Source organism: Heterodontus francisci, chromosome 13, assembly GCF_036365525.1.
Source record: "Heterodontus francisci isolate sHetFra1 chromosome 13, sHetFra1.hap1, whole genome shotgun sequence".
NCBI classification, from domain to species: domain Eukaryota; kingdom Metazoa; phylum Chordata; class Chondrichthyes; order Heterodontiformes; family Heterodontidae; genus Heterodontus; species Heterodontus francisci.
In genome coordinates, this window is record NC_090383.1 from 24,858,452 (window position 1) to 24,883,796 (window position 25,345).

Here is a 25,345-nt window from a genome sequence, read left to right on the forward strand (position 1 = left end):
ATGGGAACACCACCACCTGCAAGTTCCTCTCCAAATCACACACCATATTGACTTGGAATTATATCGCCGTTCCTTCACTGTCGTTCGGTCAAAATCCTGGAACTTCCTTCCTAACAGCACAGTGGGTGTCCTTAACTCACAACGACTGCAGCAGTTCAAGAAGGCAGCTCACCTTCTCGAGGGCAATTAGGGATGGGCAATAAATGCTGACCTAGCCAGCGTAGCCCACATCACATGAATGAATTTTTAAAAAATTTTGGCAGGAAGAATAAGGAGACCAGTATTTCTTAGAAAATAAGTGTCTAAATGGAATTTTTTTAAAAACAGAGGGATCTGGGGATGTAGACACACAAATCACTATATAAGTAGCGAAACAGGTTGTTAAGACTAAAAAAGCAAACAAAGCACTGGGGTTTATTTCTAGAGGGATAAAATTGAAAAGCAGGGAAGTTATGTCAAACTTGGTTAGACCACACTTGGAGTACGGTGAATAGTTCTGGTCTCCTTGTTATAAAAAGGATATAGAAAGTGCAAAAAAGATTTACTAGAATGACGCCAGAACTGAGAGGTCATACCGATCAGGAAAGGTTGAATGGGGAAGCTGAGGGGTGAGCCAATAGACTTGATTATGAAAGGGTTTGATAGGAGAGACAGAGAGATGTTCTACTTGCAGGGGAGACCAGAACTAGGAGCCATAAATATAAGTTAAGCACCAATAAATCCAATAGGGAATAGTATGTGCTTGCAGTGTTAAAGTATAAAAATAACAGAAACACAGTGTCATAAAATTTGACTTATCTCCCATGAACACAGATTCAACCTCAATCTGAGATGGGTTGTGTGGAGGAACTGCCAAGTAAAGGCAGGCACATCCCCTATGGAGGAGAATTGCAGGGTGAACAAACAAGAAAAGTATAACAGAAGTAAGGGAAAAGTTTTTTCAAAAAATAATGTCGCAGAGGTTCAGTGGCTGAAGCAATTGAGTTTTTGCTAGTCATGGATATGAGCTTTGCCTCAAACTCTCTTATCTTAGGGCAAACACAATGGGGTAGTGCGGCTATGAGTATTGCTACAAAGATTTACGTTGATTCCCAGGGGCAGACTGTGCCACCACCTGCGCAGTGTTCCTCATTTTATCATTGCAGAAACTCGCACAGGCCACACAGGTGGTGGCCCACGGTGCTGTCTGCTGCTGGGAAATGGACGCAAGTCTGCGTAGCACCGCTTGTAAGTGGCACTACACGAATGAATTTCTCCCACTGTCAGTCTGCTACAGAGACCATGGGACAAAAGTTCTGTCTTGTCAATTTGACAACCAGCCACAGAATAACATTGATATCAATCTTGATGTCTAAATTGGTCTAATCTCGCAACAGGAGAATGATTTGTGATGGCCTCAGACTTGTTAAAGGATGAGTAAATAATAGAAAAAGAGATATGATATGAAGAGGCCCTTAAGTGACCACTTAAGGGCCTCAGTTGGCCATCCTCAACCTTCCCTGCTGCTGATAAAATTGCGTGACATTAGGAAGGCAACGAACATTCCACCCTTGCCTTCCTTCGCCATTTTACAGCCCACCACTGCCTCCCAGCCTGTCCCTAGAGTGCTAGTAAATTTCAGCCCATTAACTGTTTCTCTTTCAACAGATGCTACCAGACCTCCAGCATTTTTTGTTTTTATCCCAAATAATATGATTGGTTGATATTGACAACTTTCAATACCAGTGAAAAAAAGATATTTCTCTTGTAAAATACTGACAAGCTGACACAATGGTTGAAAGGCTGATGGTTGGCATGTTAATGGAAATGTAACAATGCTAAACTTGTAATTTTTTATTAACTTTCACTTTGTTGAATAAATAGGGATTCTTCTAATACAACAAACATTGAAGTAAAGTTGATGGGGAAGGCTGCCGCTCCTACGTTATGGAGAAAACTAGAGTACTCAACAAATTTTGTTTGTTTTTTTTCTAAAAAAAAGTTGCTCTTCTCAGCTGCCGGGTGGAATGCAAGGTTGGGTCTCCCTTCCAGTTTGATTATGAAGTAGAAAGCATTTCCTTGCATCCTGGAATAGCTCCATTGTAAACAGGACTGTGATCTTCGACATGGCTGAGAGCTGATCTGGAGCAGTGTGTCCCAAACAGTGTTAGGTTTCCAGGAGTCCTGTGGCTCCAGAGTGGTACTTGGGCTGTTTGAAATTGCAGCTCATGCCGTTTACAGAGGAGCTTCTCTAGGGTACTCACTTCCAGTGATGACATGGCACAACTAGTAGAGAGAGAACATGGGCTTTGTGTATTTCCTCAAAAGATAAGAAAATAAACATTTTTATAACTTTGAATGGAATGTTGAGACAACATAACTTTTTTCTCTGTAAAATGGAAGAGTACCTTGAATTCCTCTGGACCTGAGTTCCCCTTTAAGTAAATCATTAAGTAAAGCTTTATTAAATTTGTTAACGTTAGAGCGTTATTTTGGAATTGAGATCACAAATCTCTGAAAATTAATCTTTTAACGACTGTACTGATTCCACTACATAATTTTCTCAAGCTTGTTTGTTTTGACATTATCCAACCTCTTATTAATATGGTGAAAGGGCTAAGAATTGAACTCAACAACAAGCGCAAATTGTATAACAATCAGTCAATAAACTAGACTGGAATCACCAGATCACCAGTTCTCAGAAATGTATATTCCCACTTTTATGACATGGTTATTGTATGAAAGCTAGTATAGCAAAGGATTCCGCTAACTCACAGATTTGTATTAAAAGGTCCATTTGATTTGTAAATTAGTTCATTTATTTTCCTGATTGACATCATTCATCTTTCTTGCTGTTTGTGATGTTTGAGATACCCTCTATGTTCAGACTGTTTAAGACGATTGAAGGAGTTGATAAACCCATTCACAGGTGATGTCAGGAAGCACTTCTTCACATAAAGGGTTGTGGAAATCTGGAACGCTTGCACCCCCTCCACCACCCAAAAAATGATGTTGAGGCTAGGCCAATTGAAAATTTAAGAACTGAAATTGATAGTTTTTTGTTAGGCGAGGGTTATGAAACCAGGTTGGATCAATGGAGCTAAGATACAAATCAGCCTTGATCTATTTGAATGGTGGGGCAGGCTTGAATAGCTTAATGGCCTATTCTTGTTCCTATGCTCCTGGAATAAGAAATTGAATAACAATTATGTAGTGTGATACTTAACATAGTATATTACCTTCATGGGAATTTTGTGTTTCTTTCTTGAAGATAAATGGCACTGGAAAACTGGAGCACCCCTCAGGTGCAATATATGAAGGAGAGTTTAAAGACAACAAGTTCCATGGTACAGGAACCTACACATGGCCAAATAGGTTAAAATATATTGGAAGCTTCAATGAGAACAAGTGAGTGACTCTAAACACTAAAAAAGAATCTGTTTATTTAATTTGAAGAGAAGATATGCATAATTGGGTTTACACTGATGTACATCAAGTTGCCAACTCATTGTCACACTGCCACACCTTTCCACGCCAATTGGAAAGCAAACAGACACTTTGGCCAGAATTTTTAGTTGGGCGGAAGGCCCCGCCCACCAGCCGAAAAGGCCGCCACAGGGCCTGGGGAGTCAGGCCGGGATTTTCCGCTTCCCAGGCCCTTAATTGCTCAGGGGCGGAACTTTCTCCTACTTGAGGCAGGAGGTCCCGCCTAATTGGAGCTGCCAACCAAATCAGCAGGCTGGCAGCTCTTAGTCCCAGCAGCGCCACTGGGAGTAGTAGCCACTGCTGGGCCTACACCTAGCCATCGCAAGCGAGATGAAGGATGGGCCTGGAAGACGGGTAAGTTTTTAGGGCCTTGCTGGGACAATCGACCAGGCCCCAGCGATGCAAGGGGAGTCGGTTAGGGTGGCCGGGGGTGTGTTGTGCATTGGGGGCAGTTGGGGCTTTGGGGGAAGCCCTCTATGGGGCACAGGGTGCCAATCAGGAGGGCTTTTCCCCCCCCAGCCCTAGTCCGAAAGAAGGCCTCCAGGTTTTACCAGGCAGGGTTCTTGAGGCTTTTGCTATCCGGCTGCCAAGGGTAAGATATCTGCGGTGGTGAGAGGAGGCCCTTAAATGCCAGTTAATTGGCTACTTAAGGGCCTTGATTGGCCTGGGGCGAGCATGCCATTTCCTGCCGCTGCCCCACGTAAAATTGCAATGGGGGCAGAAGGGGGTTGGGAACAGCCAACCCCCCCCCGACTCCATTTTACCCCCTCCTCCACCTGCCACCAGCCCACTCATTTGAGGACTGTAAAATTCTGGCCTTTGTCACCCAATTACATAATTCTTAACTATCAGTCAAATAGCCTTTTGTTTCCAAACTTAAACATTTTTTATAACTGTAGCAAAAGCATTGAAAGAAAATGATTTATTTAATAATGCCCCTATAATTTTTCTCCTTGGTTGTCCTGGAGATTAATTTTCAATCCTTGGAGACTCCAGGACAATCCTGGAGGATTGGTAACCCTAATGTACCGACTCCATTACAAACAATGTAAGTAGTTGAATCACAGGCTGCTAGCAGAAAGCATGGAGCTAACAGTGAGCAACATGCTTACTCAGTACAGTTAAAGAGTGTCTAAATGGTTATTATTTATTGTTTGAAAATACTGCCTCCATGTTTTATCATACTATAGAGACTGGCCTATTAAGTGCAAGCACCTTTGCCTTAGTAATTTTTTTTAGATGTGGGCATCACAGATAAACCCCAGTTGCCAGTTTTGATATAGCTGAGTGGCTTGCTGGGCCACTTCAGGGGGCAATTAAGAATCAACCACTCTGGTGTTGGACTGGAGTCACATATTGGTCAGGTCGGGTATGGATGGCCAGTTTCTTTCCCTCGAGGACATTAATGAACTAGTTGGGTGTTTGTTTTTTAGTCACTTTTACTGATACCAGCTTTTTATTTGCAGATTTTTAAAAATTTAATTCCAATTCTCATACTGTCATGAAGGGATAAAAACTTGTGTTCTGTGGAATATTAGCCCAGGCCTCAGGATTACGAGTCCAGTAACATAACCACTATGCTAACATAAAAGCAAAATACTGCAGATGCTGGAAATCTGAAATAAAAACAAGAAATGCTAGAAATACTCAGCAGGTCTGACAGCATCTGTGGAGAGAGAACCCTTTCTGTACTAATGCTTTGTCTTTCACCACACCATTAACATACCGTTTGCCTTGTTCCATGACCATCTGGTAAGTTATTCTCTATGACCTTGTCCTATCAACACCTCTTTTGTTATCTCTTGCCCCACCCTCGCTTTACTTGCTTACAACCTTTTACATTTCTAATATTTGTCAGTTCTGATGAAGGGTCACTGACCTTAAAGGTTAACTCTGCTTCTCTCTCCACAGATGCTGCCAGACCTGCTGAGTATTTCCAGCATTTCTTGTTTTTATAACCACTATGCTACTGTACCCATAATCCCATATTTGCAAACAAGAAATTTCTATGATTTAGGGCCTTTTATTGGAGACAACAATGCAACAATAAATTAATTTTATCCACAAAATTATTCTTTACAGTATTTTCCCCACTTTCTGACCCATTTCCTGAAGTCATTGACCCTTTACTGGGATATGGCACAGGTTACCTCACACAACTGCAAGATTAGAAACTGAGTCTTGGGGTTCATGACTGATGTCAAGGGCCTATTTGGAATTTGGACCAGTAAGCGGCAGGTCAGGGTGACCTTGAAGGTCAATGCCAAAGGAGCCATCATCCATCCCCCCTCCAGTTTTGCTATCAGGGGAAGTTGAGGCTTCTTGGTCTATGCGAGTAGCCCAGAGTTTCACTGGTGGGAGGCGATCAAGGAGAACATCAAGAGGTTCTTTATCTTCAAAGGTGTTTAGAGGGCGAGAGAGAAAGACAGAGGGAAATGTCCCGACTCCAGAAAAGTATGCAAAATCTGCTCCGGCTGCAGTCGATAGGACTCGAGGTCTCTCTCCATTATGGGTAAGAACCTGGTCATCAGGTGTGAGGCACTCACGTTGTTGCTGTACCCCACACCTGCACTGTGGCAGTCACCCGAGCCACTTTCCGCTTCATCTCGGGATCCAAAATGGACCGGGTCCGGAGAGACACGATGTTCAAACCTCTGGATAAGGGTGGGACAAATGTATCCAACGCCGCACTCATCCTGATGACCACCATGGTGTGCGGCTGCCTCAAGCTGTGCGCAGAGCCCCAGTACGCAAACGCCAAGTGTCACTACGTGCTGAGGTTCTCTCTGTCCCCAGTGTTGCGAAGGATGGGTCTGGTCACATTGCCACGTAATGCTCCATCCAGTTGGACCATGCCGTACCACCTATCCTTCATGGGAAAGTTTCTGTGGGAAAACACCTTTGACCACCAATCCATCAGGCAGTGGTCTGCACTGGATGTCCTCAAGGCCCGACAGGAAAAGGAGATGGTGGATCCTGTTGGATGCTTCCCCGAGCAGACTGCCAAAGTCATTTGGCAGAATGTCTCATCACCAGAACTTTCAAACAAGCACCAAGACCTTGGCTGGTGGTGAGAAGAGCCCTCTCCGCCAGATCCTTCCTGCATGCCCGGAGTCTCGCCCCTCCGCTCGCAGCCCTGTGGCTGTGGTGGGGAAGGGACTGTTGCCCACCTTCTTCTGGAATGTGTCTTTGCAAAAGAGGTGTGGAAAGAGATGCAGTGGTTTTTGTCGAGGTTCATCCCAAGCAGCTCTGTAACACAGGAGTCTTTGCTCCACGGGCTGTTCCCAGGGATGCACACCAAGATAAACATCAACTGCTGCTGGAGGACCATCAATTCGGTCAAAGACGCTCTTTGGTCTGCCCGAAACTTGCTGGTCTTCCAGCACAAAGAGTTGTCCACGACCGAGTGTTGCAGACTGGCACATTCCAAGGTCCAGGACTACGTGCTGAAGGATGCACTAAATCTTGGGGCAGCCGTTGCAAAGACTCAGTGGGGAAAGATCACTGTGTAAGGTCCTCTCACCAAAATGAACTGAGGGGCTGGACCCATGGGAAACCCCTCAGGCTGTATTCACCAGATTGGGGTTTGCTGTGAAATGTACATGGCATGTAAAATGGAATGGAAGGGTTGTGAGGCAACTCACTCCTGTATTGAAGAAAACTGATTTCCTTTGCACTTTTTGGAATTTCAACCTGGTGCTGTTTTGAACTAAAAACAAGAAATGCTGGAAATACTCAGCAGGTCTGGCAGCAACTGTGGAGAGAGAAGCAGAGTTAATGTTTCAGGTCAGTGACCCTTCTTCAGAACTAGCAAATATTAGAAATGTAAAAGGTTGTAAGCAAGTAAAGCGGGGGTGGGGCAAGAGATAACAAAGGAGAAGGTGTAAATAGGACAAGGTCACAGAATAGCTGACCAGAAGGTCGTAGAGCAAAGGCAAACAATATGTTAATGGTGTGTTGAAAGACAAAGCATTAGTACAGATAGGGTGTTAACGGATTGAAGATTGAACAGCCGCAAGTACAAACATGAAAAAAACAGTGGGTAAGCAAACTGAACAAACTAAGATGAAATAAAATAAACACAGAAAAAATTTTAAAAAGGAAAAAGAAAAAAATAACTAAAAATAAAAGTAAAATGGGGGTCCCGTCATGCTCTGAAATGATTGAACTCAGTGTTCAGTCCGGCAGGCTGTAGTGTGCCTAATCAGTAAATGAGATGCTGTTCCTCGTGCTTGCGTTGATGTTCACTGGAACACTGCAGCAATCCCAGGACAGAGATGTGAGCAGGGGAGAGTGTTGAAATGGCAAGCAACCGGAAGCTCGGGGTCCTGCTTGCGGACTGAGCGGAGGTGTTCCGCAAAGCGGTCACCCAGTCTGTGTTTGGTCTCCCCAGTGTAGAGGAGACCACATTGTGAGCAGCGAATACAGTACAAGTAAATCGCTGCCTCACCTGAAAGGAGTGTTTGGGGATTGGGATAGTGAGGAGAGAGGAGGTAAATGGGCAGGTATTACACCTGTGATTGCAGGGGAAGGTGCCATGGGAAGGGGACGAGGTGGTGGGGGTAATGGAGGAGTGGACCAGGGAGTCACGGAGGGAACGATCCCTTCGGAATGCTGACAGGGGAAGGGAGGGGAAGATGCCTTTGGCAGTGGCATCACGCTGGAGGTGGCAGAAATGGCGGAGGATGATCCTTTGGATATGGAAGCTGATGGGGTGGAAAGTGAGGACAAGGGGAACCCTGTCGCAGTTCTGGGAGGGAGGGGAGAGGGTAGAGGTGCGGGAAATGGGCCGGACATGGTTAAGGGCCCTGTCAACCACAGTGGGGGGGGAATCCTCGGCTGAGGAAAAAGGAAGACATATCAGAAGCGCTGTCATGGAAGGTAGCATCATCAGAGCAGATGCATCGGAGACGGAGAAACTGGGAGAATGGAATGGAGTCCTAACAGGAGGCAGGGTGTGAAGAAGTGTAGTCGAGGTAGCTGTGGGAGTCAGTGGGCTTATAATGGATATTAGTAGACAGCCTATCACCAGAGATGGAGACAGAAAAGTCGAGGAAGGGAAGGGAAGTGTCGGAGATGGACCATGTAAAGGTGAGAGAAGGGTGGAAATTGGAAGCAAAGTTGATAAAGTTTTCCAGTTTGGGGCGGGAGCAGGGAACTGCACCGATACAGTCATCAATGTACCGGAAAAAGAGTTGGGGAAGGGGACCTGAGTAGGACTGGAACAAGGAATGTTCGACATATCCCACAAAAAGACAGGCATAACTAGGAACCATGCGGGTACCCATTGCAACACCTTTTACTTGAAGGAAGTGACTGTTTTGAACTGTTTGTAATGTTTTTTTTTTACAGATTTTTATGAATAAAGTATATTTTGGGGGGAAAAAAATTCTTCCAGGAAATGGAGATGATAGATCCTGTTGGTTGGTTCCTCGAGCAGACTGCCAAAGTCAATAGCAGAATGCCTTATCACCAGAACTTTCAAACCAGGACTAAGACGTAGCTTGGCTGGTGGTGAGAAGGGCCCTGCCCGTCAGATCCTTCCTGCATGCCTGGAGTCTCGCCCCTCTGCGTACTGCCCTCGAGGTGGCTGTAGTGAGGAAGAGACCGTTTTAAAAAATTCATTCATGGGATGTGGGCGTCGCTGGCCAGGCCAGCATTTATTGCCCATCCCTAATTGCCCTTGAGAAGGTGGTGGTGAGCTGCCTTCTTGAACTGCTGCAGTCCATTTGGGGTAGGTATACCCACAATGCTGTTAGGAAGGGAGATCCAGGATTTTGACCCAGCGACAGTGAAGGAGCTCTGATATAGTTCCAAGTCAGAGTGGTGTGTGACTTGGAGGGGAACTTGCAGGTGGTGGTGTCCCCATGCATTTGCTGCCCTTGTCCTTCTAGTTGGTAGAGGTCGCGGGTTTGGAAGGTGCTGTCGAAGGAGACTTGGTGCATTGCTGCAGTGCATCTTGTAGATGGTACACACTGCTGCCATTGTCCGTCGGTGGTGGAGGGAGTGAATGTTTGTAGATGGGGTGCCAATCAAGCGGGCTGCTTTGTTCTGGATGGTGTCGAGCTTCTTGAGTGTTGTTGTCCAGGCAAGTGGAGAGTATTCCATCACACTCCTGACTTGTGCCTTGTAGATGGTGGACAGGCTTTGGGGAGTCACGAGGTGAGTTACTCGCCTCAGGATTCCTAGCCTCTGTCCTGCTCTTGTTGCCACGGTATTTATATGGCTACTCCAGTTCTGTTTCTGGTCAATGGTAGCCTCTCGGATGTTGATAGTGGCGGATTCAGCGATGGTAATGCCATTGAATATCAAGGGGAGATGGTTAGATTCTCTCTTGTTGGAGATTGTCATTGACTGACACTTGTGTGACGCAAATGTTATTTGCCACTTATCAGCCCAAGCCTAGATATTGTCCAGGTCTTGCTGCATTTCTGCATAGACTGCTTCAGTATCTGAGGAGTCACGAATGGTGCTGAACATTGTGCAATCGTCAGCGAACATCCCCACTTCTGACCTTATGATTGAAGGAAGGTCATTGATGAAGCAGCTGAAGATGGTTGGGCCTATGACATTACGCTGAGGTACTCCTGCAGTGATGTCCTGGAGCTGAGATGATTGACCTCCAACAACCACAACCATCTTCCTTTGCGCTAGGTATCACTCCAGCCAGCAGAGGGTTTTCCCCCTGATTCCCATTGACCTCAGTTTTGCTAGTTGCCCACCTCCTTCTGGAATGTGTCTTTGCAAAGCAGGTTTGGAAAGTGGTGCAGTGGTTTTTGTCGAGGTTCATCCCAAGCAGCTCTGTAACACAGGAGTCTGTGCTCTACGGGCTGTTCCCAGGGATGCACACCGCGATAAACATTAAATGCTGCTGGAGGACCATCAATTCGGTGAAAGATGCTCTTTGGTCTGCCCGAAATTTGCTGCTCTTCCAGCGCAAAGAGTTGTCCACGACCGAGTGTTGCAGACTGGCACATTCCAAGGTCCAGAACTACATGCTGTGGGATGTACTAAAACTTGGGGCAGCCGCTGCAAAGGCTCAGTGGGGAAAGACCACTGTGTAAGGTCCTTCCACCATAGTGAACTGAGGGGCTGGATCCATGGGAAACCCTTCGGGCTGTATACACCAAATATGGGTTTGCTGTGAAATGTGCATGGCATGTAAAATGGAATGGAAAGTTTGTGAGGCAACTCACTCCTCTATTGAAGAAGACTGATTTCCTTTGCACTTTTTGGAATGTCAACTTGGTGCTGTTTTGAACTGTTTTGTAATGTATTTTTTACAGATTTTTATGAATCAAGTATATTTTTGTGGAAAAAAAATATTCTGTTCGTGGTCTGACATACTAAGGATCAGCAAATCCTTTTATGCTGGGCTGTACGACGTGAAGCCCACGGACAGCACGGCCTTCCAGTCCTTCCTGTCATCTGGGGCGGCACAGTGGCGCAGTGGTTAGCACTGCAGTCTCACAGCTCCAGGGACCTGGGTTCGATTCTGGGTACGGCCTGTGCGGAGTTTGCAAGTTCTCCCTGTGACCGCGTGGGTTTTCGCCGGGTGCTCCGGTTTCCTCCCACAGCCAAAGACTTGCAGGTGATAGGTAAATTGGCCATTATAAATTGCCCCTAGTGTAGGTAGGTGATAGGGAATATGGGATTACTGTAGGGTTTGTATAAGTGGGTGGTTGTTGGTCGGCACAGACTCAGTGGGCCGAAGGGCCTGTTTCAGTGCTGTATCTCTAAATAAAAAAAATAAATAAAAAAATAAAATCTGTCACGGAGGCCTTGGATGACAGCATGCGGGAGACACTGGACAAACCGCTAAGTCATCGCCAGTCAGGTCAAGTCTGCTCTGGAGTTGGTGATTCACCCTGACCAGACCTGTATTGTACTCGGCAGGAAGCTCTCTGATAGTCTTGCACTACTCAGGGATGCAATTGCCTTTGTACGGGACAGAAGGGTGGACACCTGCCTCATCAGCTTGGACCAGGAGAAGGCTTTTGACAGGATATCGCGCACCTACATGATGGACGTGCTCTCCAAAATGGGGTTTAGGGAAGGAATCCGCGATTGGATCAAACTGCTCTACACAAACATCAGTAGCGCAGTCTCAATCAATGGGTGGGAATCAGAAGGTTTCCCGATCCAATCTGGAGTCAGACAGGGCTGTCCTCTCTCCCCTGTCTTGTTTGTTTGCTGTATCGAACCTTTTGCTGAGTCCATTAGGAAGGATGCGGGCATAAGAGGGGTGACAATCCCAGGCAGTGGAGGCACTTGGGTCAAAGCCTCCCTGTACATGGATGACGTCTGCTCGGATCCGCTGTCTGTTTGCCGACTGGTGTGCATCTGCGACCAATTTGAACTGGCCTCGGGAGCCAAAGTAAACTGCGGCAAGAACAAGGCCATTTTCTTTGGGAACTGGGCCGACCAATCCATTGTCCCGTTCACCGTTAGGTCAGACTACCTGAAGGTGCTGGGGATATGATTCGGAAGGGCCGGTGTTTGTGCCAAAACCTGGAAGGAGCGAGTAGCCAGGGTACACCATAAACTGAGCATGTGGGACTAGCATTCCCAGCATGTTAAATGAAATGGAAGGTTTGTGAGGTAACTCACTCCTGTATTGAAGAAAACTGATTTCCTTTGCACTTTCTGGAATGTCAACTTGGTGCTGTTTTGAACTGTTTGTAATGTTTTTTTTAAACAGATTTTTATGAATAAAGTATATTTTTGGAAAAAAAGTCCCTGTATATGATTTTCCAGCAGGGATTGCTGGTTAGAACCCACAAAATGAGAATCCTGCTGCCTTTTCCCATCCCTAATGCTGAGGCAAATTGTAGAATGATCCCATCAATACACTCCATACAGGGCAGGGATTGAACAGAGAAGGTGTCTGGTTTATATGGACTAATGGCTGGAAAACAAAGAATAATGGTGAACAGTTGTTTTTCAGCCCGAAGGGAAGTATGTAATGATGTTCCCCTGCGGACTGATATTAGACAACTGTTCATTTTGATATATATTGTTGATCTGGAATTGGACATATAGAACCTAATGTAAAAGTTTATAGCTGACATGAACCTCAGTAGCGTAGTAAACAACGAGAAAGGTAATAGACTGCAGGAGGATATGGACAGACTGGTGAAATGAACAGACACATACTACTAGAAAAGATCGGATGTCCACCAAAGCGACTAAGTATCATCACCTCATTCCATGACACTATGAAAGGCACAATTCAGCATAGCGGCGCCTCATCAGACCCCTTTCCTATCCTGAGTGGCGTGAAACAGGGCTGTGTTCTCGCACCTACACTGTTTGGGATTTTCTTCTCCCTGCTGCTCTCACATGCGTTCAAGTTTTCAGAAGAAGGAATTTTCCTCCACGCAAGATCAGGTGGCAGGTTGTTCAACCTTGCCCGTCTAAGAGCGAAGACCAAAGTACGGAAAGTCCTCATCAGGGAACTTCTCTTTGCTGACGATGCTGCATTAACATCTCACACTGAAGAGTGTCTGCAGAATCTCATCGACAGGTTTGCGGCTGCCTGCAACGAATTTGGCCTAACCATCAGCCTCAAGAAAACGAACATAATGGGACAGGATGTCAGTAATGCTCCATCCATCAATATCGGCGACCACACTCTGGAAGTGGTTCAAGAGTTCACCTACCTAGGCTCAACTATCACCAGTAACCTGTCTCTCTCGATGCAGAAATCAACAAGCGCATGGGAAAGGCTTCCACTGCTATGTCCAGACTGGCCAAGAGAGTGTGGGAAAATGGCGCACTGACACGGAACACAAAAGTCCGAGTGTATCAAGCCTGTGTCCTCAGTACCTTGCTCTATGGCAGCGAGGCCTGGACAACGTATGTCAGCCAAGAGCGACGTCTCAATTCATTCCATCTTCACTGTCTCCGGAGAATCCTTGGCATCAGGTGGCAGGACCGTATCTCTATCGCAGAAGTCCTCAAGGCGACCAACATTCCCAGCATATACACCCTACTAAGCCAGCGACGCTTGAGATGGCTTGGCCATGTGAGCTGCATGGAAGATGGCAGGATCCCCAAGGACACATTGTACAGTGAGCTCGCCACTGGTATCAGACCCACTGGCCATCCATGTCTCCGCTTTAAAGACGTCTGCAAACGCGACATGAAGTCCTGTGACATTGATCACAAGTCGTGGGAGTCAGTTGCCAGCGATCGCCAGAGCTGGCGGGCAGCCATAAAGGCGGGGCTAAAGTGTGGCGAGTCGAAGAGACTTAGCAGTTGGCAGGAAAAAAGACAGAAGCGCAAGGGGAGAGCCAACTGCGAAACAGCCCTGACAATTAATTTTATCTGCAGCACCTTTGGAAGAGTCTGTCACTCTAGTATTGGCCTTTATAGCCACTCCAGGCGCTGCTCCACAAACCACTGACCACCTGCAGGCGCTTACCCATTGTCTCTCGAGACAAGGAGACCAAATAAGTGTAGTAAACAGCGAGAAAGGTAATTGACTGCAGGAGGATCTGGACAGACTGGTGAAATGAACAGACACATGGTTGGTGAAATTCAATGCAGAGAAGTGTCAATGGATACAATTTTGTAGCAAGAATGTGGAGAGACAATGTAAACTAAATGGAACAATTTCAAAGGGGGTGCAGGAACAGAGATCTGTATGCGTACACAAATCTTTGAAAATGGCAGGATAAGAAGAGAAGGCTATTCAAAAAGCATACAGGATCCTTGGCTTTAAAAAGTTCACAATGGTGATATAAATGGAAATAAGGAAATGGCGGACATGTTAAATAATAATTTTGCATCAGTATTTACAGTAGAGGAAGAGGGTAGCATGCCAGACAGTGCAAAAAACTAATATTGAATCAAGGATGGGATCTTACCAATATTAATGTAAGCAAATTAACAGTAATGAAGGAAATAATGGCACTAAAGGGTGATGAATGCCCAGGACTACATAGTTTGACTCAATCAACATCAAAAAAAAATTATCTGGTCATTATCACATAGCTGTCTGTGGGAGCTTGCTCTGTGCAAATCAGCTGTCGCCTTTCTTAAATTACAACAGTGACTATGATTGAAAAATACTTCACTGGCTGTAAAGCACTTTTAGGATGTCCTGAGGGCAGGAAAAATGCTCCATAAATGCGAGCATTTTTTTTTTCTTTATTTATGTAGACTTCTAGAAGGCATTCTATAAAGTCCCTCATAAGACACTGTTAGTTCAAGGTGAAGTTCATGGAATTAAATGCTATTTATTGATCTAGTTAGGAGATTGGCAGAGTATTAGTATACAGCCAAGCGTTAAAGAAACAATGGTCATTCCATCCTACTTCAGTAATATTTTTAATGCATAAATTGTATAAAAGAACATATACATGTCATTTCCATGGTATACTTTTTCATACGTTGTTCCTTTGCAGATTGGAAGGGGAAGGCAAGTTCATAGATGCAGACGACTATGAATGGATTGGCACATTTCATTACAGAGCTGCACCAGGGCTGAAGTTGAAAATGGATATATAATCGCTGTCTGGATGGGACTGATTCTGAAACATTGTCATGCAATCTCGTTTCTGAATGATGTTTTCTTTTAAACATCACTGAATGTTTCTATACAACTAAAAATATTACAGTAAAAATATAGTTTTCTATCAAAGAGTCCACATTATACACATGTTTAGCTTACACTAAAACATCCAATTGAATAATTCCAATATGTTTGTTTTATTTGTTCAATTCAAGTAATGTAACATTAACTAGAATATCCTGATTATTTGATCAGGATACAACAGGAGATAATGGAGTTCACAATATGATGCAGGTGCGGAGGTGCTGTGTTGGACCATTTAGCCTGGGGCAGTGCTGTGCTTTAAGAATAAAAATGGCCACTACGGCCACAAGCTGTAACGAGAGAATAGCTCACAGACATAATATTATAATGATGCCAACATACACCATACACAGCATAATACAGGGAGAGCACCAGTGTTATACCACAGAAACTCACCAAGGCTCCTTTGACAGAACCTCCCAAACCTATGACCTCTACCACCTAGAAGGACAAGGGCAGCAGACAGATAGAAACACACCACCTGCAAGTTTCCCTTCAAGCCATACACCATCTTGACTTGGAACTATATCGCCATTCCTCCACTGTCGCTGGGTTAAAAACCTGGAACTCGTTTCCTAACAGTCCTGTGGGTGTACCGACACCACATGGACTGCAGCAGTTCAAGAAAGCTGCTCACCACCACCTTCCCAAGGGCAATTCAGGATGGGCAACAAATGCTGGCCTTGCCAGCAATGCTGACATCCCATGAAGAAATTAAAAAAAATCAAGCAAGCACCTCCTATCCCAATCATTACTGTCTGTGTATTTATGGGGGCACAAGTGAATCCGCAGTTAATGCCCAGCACCTGCCTATGATTAAACACAATATACAATTAACAGATTCCCTCTTCCTTTAAATAAAAATTTGACTTTATGGGTAAGATTTTGTTTTGGGGTTCGGATCATTTCTGGGTTCTGACATCACATGGAGTGGGCGACACACACCAAGCAGACTTTTGTTGCATTGACCAATTAATGGCCAGAGAGCGTGCTCGTCATCCAATTAAGGATGGCATGCGGGCTCCTGATGCTAGAGCAACCTCCAGGTGTGAGAAAGTTGCAGCCTGCTGATGTAGAGAGAGGGCATCTCAAGATGGAGGCACCATCTCAGCACTTTTAAAATCTTTGAGAATAAAAATGGTCACAAGCTGCCCTGTGGAAGGGTTTCCTGCATTAACAGCGGGGGAGGGTGTCTTAAAGTGCTGCAAGCGCTCGGGCTCTCCTCCCCACTGGTCTGCCTCCTTTCACTGCCTGGGTTTCGCTTGCCAACAGGAAAATTCCAGTCAGCACAGGAGAGGGACCTTAAAAGGCCCCTTATTGGCCTCAATTGGCTATCCACCACATGTGGGCAGGTAGTCATCTCTTATCTGATCCTGCCTCCTTAGAAACGGCCCTGAGTCGGGACCGTGCTGGAAAACTGGCCGGCTGTCCAGTGGCAGGAAATTCCAGGCCTGTCCTCCTCCAGTCCCGCCTCTGGTGGGATTCCAAAATTCTACCCTTATGTACAACCAAAATTTCAAAACAAATTAAATCAAAAACCTCTATATTCTGAATAAGGATTTACATTGTGAGGACTCATAATACTTTGTACATGCATTTCTTTTTGTAATACAATCAGACAATTGATGACTTGCATCCACCCATTTAATTTTAGAGGATTACCTTATTCTCCAGTATTTATTTCAAGCCAGCAAAGTCAAGCCCTAACCTTTTCTTACTCACGCTTTTTGGGGAGTGTATATTATCCCACAATGAATGAATATCTACATAACATTCAATGGGTATACTGTCTTCAGTATGCCCATTGTACAGAATTTCACTTAATAATTTTGACAAATAGAATCCCATATCCACTCCCTGCACAAGAGCCAGTGTTTCAGCAGCCAAAGTACTTTTAACAACCCTTTTTATTTTCTTATCTTCTACACTAAGGGACAACATTTCCCATTTTCACCCATAAGAAATATTATGAAACTATCTCTGCTCAAATACGCATCAGGAAAATTAGCATGTGAAGCATCACTAAAATGACTCATTTCATGTCCTCTGTATCACCTAAGGATGGAAACTTAAGTTCACATTTCTTCAGATTAAAATTTTTATGTTTTATTTGCCCTTAAAACATTCCCGCCTTTAGGGTGTTTCACCACAATACTTAACTCCAAGATATCAAAACCAGCATCTAACTTGTGTGCCCAACCAATCCAACTGACCAATCAAACTCTTCTTTAGATATAACATCATCTTTCTGTGAGGACCTCGTATGATTAATTGGGTTGTGAGTAACACTCTAAATAGGATTGTTGATTTAAAATTATTCCAGACCTACTCTGCTTAATGTCTAAACTAATATATTTGAAAGCCCCACATGACTGACTCCTAATTTTTTCATTCTACTCTAATCTTAATAATAACACATTTCTCGAATTCCACAGTACCCCCCATAAGAAATCATCAATGTGCATCATGAAGATGCCTGAAAGTTTTCCTTTATGATACCAATGAAACATTGCAGGATCTGCGTTTAGTTGAACACAATAGATTTTCAGCAGAACAGATCTCACTGAAAAATAGCACAACCTGGAAGCATCATTCAGGCTACAGATGCATTTGTTTAGTTTCCATAGTTTCCCTCCTGCATCTGCCGCCTCTTTGAGCAGTTTCAGAAACACTTCTCTCTGAAAAGTATTGCCTTGCAGAAATACAGCGTTTATGTCGATTGATCTACCTGCCCATGAATATGTGGCCAAAAGAGCTAAACAAATTTTCAAGATTACTTTTCCAGCTATGGGAGAGTCCACTATAACATCTGTATCACCCAGTCGCTCTTCAAATCCCCTAGCAACTAACCTCGCTTTAACCTTAAAAGTCTCATCTGTAAGGATTTTTTCAGTACAAATTCACCTATGTGACAAAGCTGATTGCCTCTTATCTGATACCTCTGAATAAACTCCAAACTCTCTCCAATTATCTAATTCTCTTTGTTTTCCTCTCTATTAGTTTATCTGCAAATTTATCAGCACCTACCAAAACTTCACGAACATGAGGACTTCTGCTTCTGGTTCTGTTCCATGGTCTTTATTTCATTGTCTAATCTACTCAAGTTATGGCCTCTACTTGTACTTTTATGTCTGTCAGGACTACTACTGCCAGATCTCCCTTTTGCACTATCAGAGGCTCTTTTTCTGGTGCATGATAATTTTCTGACAAGATTCACTTCTGGTGAATTGTAATTAATTCTGATTAATCGTGAGGAATAAACTTAACAGTTTGATTGCCATGCTTGATAAGCACTGTCTTACCATCACGTACTATTATCTTACCAGGGCCCTTCCATTTCCTATGACCCTCTCTTTTGCCTCCAGGGTTGAGAAGTCAACATCAGCACCATTTCTGGGCACCGACCCTACCCCGGGGTTGTGGGTGGGGTGGCGGGGGGGGGTGGGGAGGTGGTACGTGATGGTGGTGGTAATCACAACCTGCAATTTTTACAGAGGTGGCTGCTCATTGGCTGGAGGGCATATTGGGTGGCAATTAGCGGCTGCAAGTGCAGGATGGAAGTGGGATTGCTGAAGCGTGGGCCCGATTTAAAAGCAACCATTACTGAGGCAATCATTTGAAAGAAGAAATGCTAGAACCAGGGAGACAGGAGGAGAGGCAGAAGCTTGGCACCCAGGGCTGCCCGTCACTTCTCGGATATTGACCTCAAGGTCCTCCTGCAGGCTGTGAGGAAGAGGAGGGAGCTCCTGTTTCCAGAAAATGGAAGGAATGGGTCACCCAGCCAAACAAAGCAGGCATGGCTGGAGGTGACTGAAACAGAGGAACTGGCTGAAATGCCGAAAAAGGTTCCATCACCACTCTGGCAAGGTGAGTACAATGGGAGACCTTGATGAAAGGCTTCTGAGTACTCAACCTCCAGCAGACACACTGGCTGAGGAGCCTGAGACTCCTGAACATGGGAGGAATGTGTGCTCAGGGTGCTCACCGACCCCTCAGCAAGGCTCAGAGCCCTAGCACTGGTGAGGCCTTGCCAGCACTGATACATGCAGCTTCTTATGTATATGAGCCGCTGGCATTGGTCAGATAGGCAAGCAGGACCTTATTTCCCTCTTTTTCCTTGCAGGAGAAAAGAGAACATGATTCCCAAGAGAGGATTCTCACTTGAGGAGGAGTGCCCCAGCTCGCCATTGTCACTGCCATGGAGGAGTGAGCCATGAAAAACGCCAGGGTGGCCACACTGAACCAAGTTGGGGAAGGAGAAATAGGAATACCTGGAGATGAGGGTGAAAAGATATTGCAATCTGTACATGAAGGGGATGGATTCCACACCTCCTCATCTGACAGCGTGGCAAAAAACTCAGCTGCATTAGGAAGCGCTGTCAAAAGCTAGTTCTCTTGATCCCTTTCTTGTGTCTCTCACAGGTTCTGTTGTAGAGGGGAACACACCTGAGTCTATCATGGCACTGGGACTATTGCAAAAGACCAAAACAGCAGAGCCAGCACTGTTACATCTTACAAGCACACGCTCCACCAGCGCAGATGCACTCAAATTGGTGGGTCCTCACGCGTGATTAGGAAAGGAGGCACTGGGTAAATATCACGGCACTAGTGTGCAGGAGGAGGTGACAGAGGCCGAGGCTGCTGTGGGCAGTCCCCCCTTAGAGGATAGAGGACAGACATAGCCATGCTCAGCTGGGCAAAGATGCAGGACCTTGGGAGTCACAAGAAAGGAGGCTCTATTTAGACCAGCAGCAGCAGATGTGTATCCCCATGTCAGCTCATGTGTGTCACCATAGCTCAGGGCTTTCAACACATAAGCTCCTCCATGAGAGAGTGTGGGGATTTTGCTGGCTGGGTTAGGGGTGGGGGTGGGGGTAGGTTCTCTTTGGTCTCTTTCTTTTCTGTCTTTACAGCCTCAACGGTACAGGGGATAAAGCTGATTGCAAATAGCTGGTAAGTTATTACACTAGCTACATTTCATTGCAAAGCTAAGTTATAGCAGGGCAGCTCGACCAAGTGGAATGTACTTCCTGTGGTATGTGGGAAGTCGTGGACATACCATGTGACCTTGACGAACATATCTGCAGGAAGTGTCTTCGGTAGCAGAAGCTTGAGCTTCGGGTTTCGGAGCTCGAGCGGCAGCTGGAGTCACTGTGGTGCATCCGCGAGGTGGAAGACTACGTGGATAGCACGTTTCAGGAGGTAGTCAACCCGGTGCTTAAGAGAGCACAGGCAGAGAGGAACTGGATAGCTGCCAGACGACAAGAAGGTCAGGGCAGGTAGTATAGGAGTCCCAGGAGGGCATCCCACTTTCTAACCGGTATTCAATTCTGAGTACGGATAGAAAGGAGGGTTCCTCTGTCGAGTTCAGTGAGAGTCATGACTGGAACATCACGGCTGGGAGGGAGGAAAAAGTACAAGAGAGCAATAGTGGTAGGGGATTTTATGGTTAGAATAACAGAGAGGCGTTTTTATGGTCGCAGATGTGATTCCAGGATGGTATGTTGCCTCCCTGGTGCAAGGGTCATGGATATCACTGAGCAGCTACAGAGCATTCTGGAGGGCGAGGGTGCACAGCTGGTGGTCGTGGTCCACATTGGTACCATCCATGTAACAAGAAAGACAGATAGGGTCCTGCAGGCTGTGTTTAGGGAGTTGGGAAAGAAATTAGCAAGCAGGACAACAAGGGTAATAATCTCCAGATTACTCTCAAGGCCACATGCTGGTGAGTTTAGTAATAGGAAAATACACGAGATGAATGCATGGCTGGAGAGATGGTGCAGGAGGGAGGGCTTCAGATTTCTGGGGCATTGGGACCACTTCTGGGATGAGTGGGACCTGTATAAGCCGGATAGTCTGCACCTGAACAGGACTGGGACAAATCTCCTTGCAGGAAGGTTTGCTAGTACAGTTGGGGATGGTTTAAACTAGATGGGCCGGGGGATGGGAACCTGAGTGTAGTCTTAGATAGGACAATTTCAGGGCAGGGAACAGCACGCAGAAAATTAGCAAAATTGGCGAGTGACTTTAAAAACAGAAGAAGCAAAGGTTAAAAAGTGTGCAGCACAGGAATTTGGCAGTGTTAAAGGGTATTTATTTAAATACAAGGAGTATAGTAAATAAAGCAGATGAGTTGAGATCACAGAGACACACGACAACACAATATCATTGCTATAACGGAAACTTGGCTGAAGGAGAGGCAAGAATGGCAGCTCAACATCCCTGCAAAGGGGGGGGAGGGGTGCAGCATTATTAGTCAAGGAATCAATAACAGCTTTGAGGAGGGATGATATGCTAAATTAATCATCAAACAAGGCCATGTAGGTGGAGCTCAGAAATAAAAAGAAGGCAGCCATATTACTGGGAGTGTACTATAGGCCCTCAAATAGTGAGAGGAACAAATATGCAAGCAAATTTCTGAGTGCAATAACTTTAGGGTGGTGATGCTTGGGGATTTCAACTACCCCAATATCGACTGGGATACAAAGTGTGAAGGGCAGAGGGGGGGACATAATTCCCAAACTGCATTCAAGGGAACCTTTTTAGCCGCACTTAACAAGCTTTTTTCCCCCATAAACATACTTAATTCATAAAAATCTGAGAAAAATACGTTACGAAACAGTTCAAAACAGATCCAAGTTGACATTCCAGAAAGAGCAAAGGAAATCAGTTTTCTTCAATACAGAAGTGAGTTGCCTCAGAACCCATCCATTCCATTTTTCATACAATGTACATTTCACAGCAAAACCATATTTTAGTGCATGCAGCCTGAGGGGTTTTCCATGGGTCCAGCCCCTCAGTTCACTACAGCAGGAGGACCTTACACAGTGGTCTTTCCCCATTGAGCCTTTGCGGAAGCTGCCCCAAGCTTTAGTGCGTCCCTCAGCACGTAGTCCTGGACCTTGGAATGAGCCAGTCTGCAACACTCGGTCATGGACAATGCTTTGCACTGGAAGAGCAGCAAGTTTCGGGCAGACCAACGAGCATCTTTCACCAAATTGATGGCCCTCCAGCAGCAGTTAATGTTTATCTAAGTGTGCATCCCTGGGAACAGCACTCCTGTGCTACAGAGCTGCTTGGGATGAACCTCGACAAAAACCACTGCATCTCTTTCCACACCTGCTTTGCAAAGACACATTCCAGAAGGAGATGGGCAACAGTCTCTTCCCCACCACAGCCACCTCGACAGCAGCGTGGGGAGGGGGTGAGACTCCAGGCATGCAGGAAGGATCTGACGGGGAGGGCTCTTCTCACCACCAGTCAAGCTATGGCTTGGTGCTTGTTTGAAAGTTCTGGTGATGAGGCATTCTGACAAATGACTTTGGCAGTCTGCTCAGGGAACCATCCGACAGGTTTCACCATCTCCTTTTCCCGTAGGGCCTTGAGGACATTCCATGCAGACTACTGCCTGATGGATTGGTGGTCAAAGGTGTTTTTCTGCACAAACTTTTCCATGAAGGATAGGTGGTATGGCACGGTCCAACTGGATGGAGCGTTCCACGGCAATGTGACCAGACACATCCTTCGCAACACTGTGGACAGAAAGAACCTCAGCATGTAGTGACACTTGGTGTTTGCATACTGGGGCTCTACGCACAGCCTAATGCAGCCTCACATAAAGGTGGTTATCAAGATGAGGGCGACGTTGGGTGCGTTTTTTCCACCCTTATCGAGAGGTTTGAACATCGTGTCGTTCCAGACCTGATACATTTTGGAACTCTAGATAAAGCGGAAAATAGCTCTGGTGACTGCCACGGCACAGGAGTGGGGTATGGGCCAGACTTGCACCAAATACAGCAACAATGTGAGCACCTCACACCTGATGACCAGGTTCTTACCCACAATGGAGAGTGAACGCTGCTCCCACATGCTCAATTTATGGTGTACCATGGCTGTTCGTTCTTTCCGCTTTTGGCGCACACCCCAGCCCTTCCGAACCATATCCCCAGCACCTTCTGATAGTCTGACCTGACGGTGAAGGGGACAAAGGATCGGTCAGCCCAGTTCCCAAAGTACATGGCCTCGCTCTTGTAAAGGGAGTGCCTCGGCTGCCTGAGATTGTCACTCCTCTTATACTTGCATCCTTCCTAATGAACTCAGCAAAAGGTTCAATACAGCTAACAAACAGGACAGGGGAGAGAGATCAGCCCTTTCTGACTCCAGATTTGATTGGGAAACTTTCTGATTCCCATCCATTGATTGAGACTGTGCTACTGGTGTTGTGTAGAGCAGTTTGATCCATTTGCGGATTGCCTTCCCAAACCCCATTTTGGAAAGTACATCCATCATGTGCGTGTGCGATATCCTGTCAAAAGCCTTCTCTTGGTCCAAGCTGATGAGGCAGCTTCCCGTACAGAGGCGATCGTATCCATGAGTAGTGCAAGACTATCAGAGGTCTACCTGCTGGGTACAGTACAGGTCTGGTCAGGGTGAATCACCAACTCCAGAGCAGACTGGACCCGACTGGCGATGACTTTGGACGTAATCATGTAGACGACATTAAGCAGTGAGATGGGCCGCCAATTTCTTATTTCCACCCTCTCTCCCTTCCGCTTGTACATAAGGGTGATGATGCCTTTCCTCATAGATTCTGACATGCTGCCGGCCAGAAGCATACTCTCGTACACTTCCAGCAGGTCAGGTCCAATTCAGTCCCACAGAGCTGAATACAACTCAACTGGTAAGCCGCCGCTTCCGGGTGTTTTACTTGTCTCAAAGGACCTGACGGCGTTTGTCAGCTCGTCCAGAGTTAGCGGTTTGTCCAGACTCGCCCGCATGACCTCCGTGATAGATGACAGGAAGGACTGGGACGCCGTGTTGTCCGTGGGCTTCACTTCATACAGCCCAACATAAAAGGATTTGCTGATCCTTAGTATGTTGGACTGCGAAGACGTTACCGAGTCATCCTCTTCCTTCAGGCTGCTGATCACAGAGCTCTCTCTGTGTACCTTTTGGAAGAAGTAACGCAAGCACGTCTCATCCTACTCAATGGAACGGACTCTGGACCGGAAGATGATCTTGGAGGCCTCCGTGGCAAAGAGCGAGGCCTGCTGGCTTCTCACCTCATGGAGATTCTCCTCGACCTCGACCCGCATCGACTGCAGCCAGAGCTGATTTCTGCATTCTTTTCCAGAGTCGGAACATTTTCTTCTGTCTCTCTCTCTGAACACCTTTGAGGATAAAGAACGTCTTGATATTCACCTTGGTTTATTTATTTTATTTATTTATTTAGAGCTACAGCACTGAAACAGGCCCTTCGGCCCACCGAGTCTGTGCTGACCAAGAACCACCCATTTATACTAATCCTACAGTAATCCCATATTCCCTACCACCTACTTACACTAGGGGCAATTTACAATGGCCAATTTACCTATCACCTGCAAGTCTTTGACTGTGGGAGGAAACCGGAGCACCCGGCGAAAACCCACGTGGTCACAGGGAGAACTTGCAAACTCCGCACAGGCAGTACCCAGAATCGAACCCAGGTCCCTGGAGCTGTGAGGCTGCGGTGCTAACCACTGCGCCACTGTTGCTTCCCACCAGTGCACCAGAGACTCAAAGAGGGGTTTCACGGTTCTCCAACCTTTGTAATCCCTTTTGTGTTCCTTGTTGTTCTCTGGGGTCAGCAGTGTAACATTGAGCTTCCATGTCCCCCTGCCAACCCGCTGGTCATCCCGTAAGTGACAGTCGGCCAGTAAGAGGCAGTGGTCGGAGAAGAATATCGGCCTGACATCAGTGGATCTGACCGTGAAAGCACGGGATACAAACAGGAAGTCAATCCTGGAACGGGCAGACCCCTCCAGACTTGACCAGGTGTATCTACGTTGTCCTCCGTCCGCAGGTTTGCTGAAGACGTTGTGCGGCTTGGCATCTTTTACTGTTCCATTCGGAATCTGGACGTAGTGTCTAGTTCACTGTCGTCTCTGCCGGATCGTCCAGCTGCGTTAATGATACAGTTGAAGTCACCGCCTAGAATGACCAACCTGGATGTCGCCAGCAGCAGTGGGAGCTGCTGGAGGACGGTCAGCCGCTCACTGCATCGAACCGGGGCGTATTCGTTGATCAACCGGAGCGGAGCATTGTTGTACATTCCATCTGCTATGAGGAGGCGACTGCCCACCACCTCCTTAACTTCAGAGATGGTGAAGTTGCCTCCCCGCCGCAGAATACCCAGGCCCAGAGGGATGGGAATCATTTCCCCCTGACCAGATTGATGGCCTGTGGGACCACCATCGCGACCATTGCCTTTAGGTGGTGAGGAGCAGAATTCCACACTCC

General features: G+C 46.1%; 1 protein-coding gene across 2 annotated transcripts in view; it reads left to right on the plus strand.

The window, feature by feature from the left end:
* Window positions 1-15,170, plus strand: part of morn2 (MORN repeat containing 2) — a 62,234-nt gene extending 47,064 nt beyond the window's left edge. For both annotated transcript variants that reach the window (XM_068045763.1, XM_068045765.1), the window contains exons 5-6: window positions 3,251-3,387; window positions 14,877-15,170. In XM_068045763.1, coding sequence (XP_067901864.1) covers window positions 3,251-3,387; window positions 14,877-14,979 — 240 coding nt within the window. In that variant the 3' untranslated portion in view covers window positions 14,980-15,170. The remainder of the gene's footprint in view (window positions 1-3,250; window positions 3,388-14,876) is intronic.
* The last annotated feature ends 10,175 nt before the right edge of the window (window positions 15,171-25,345 follow it).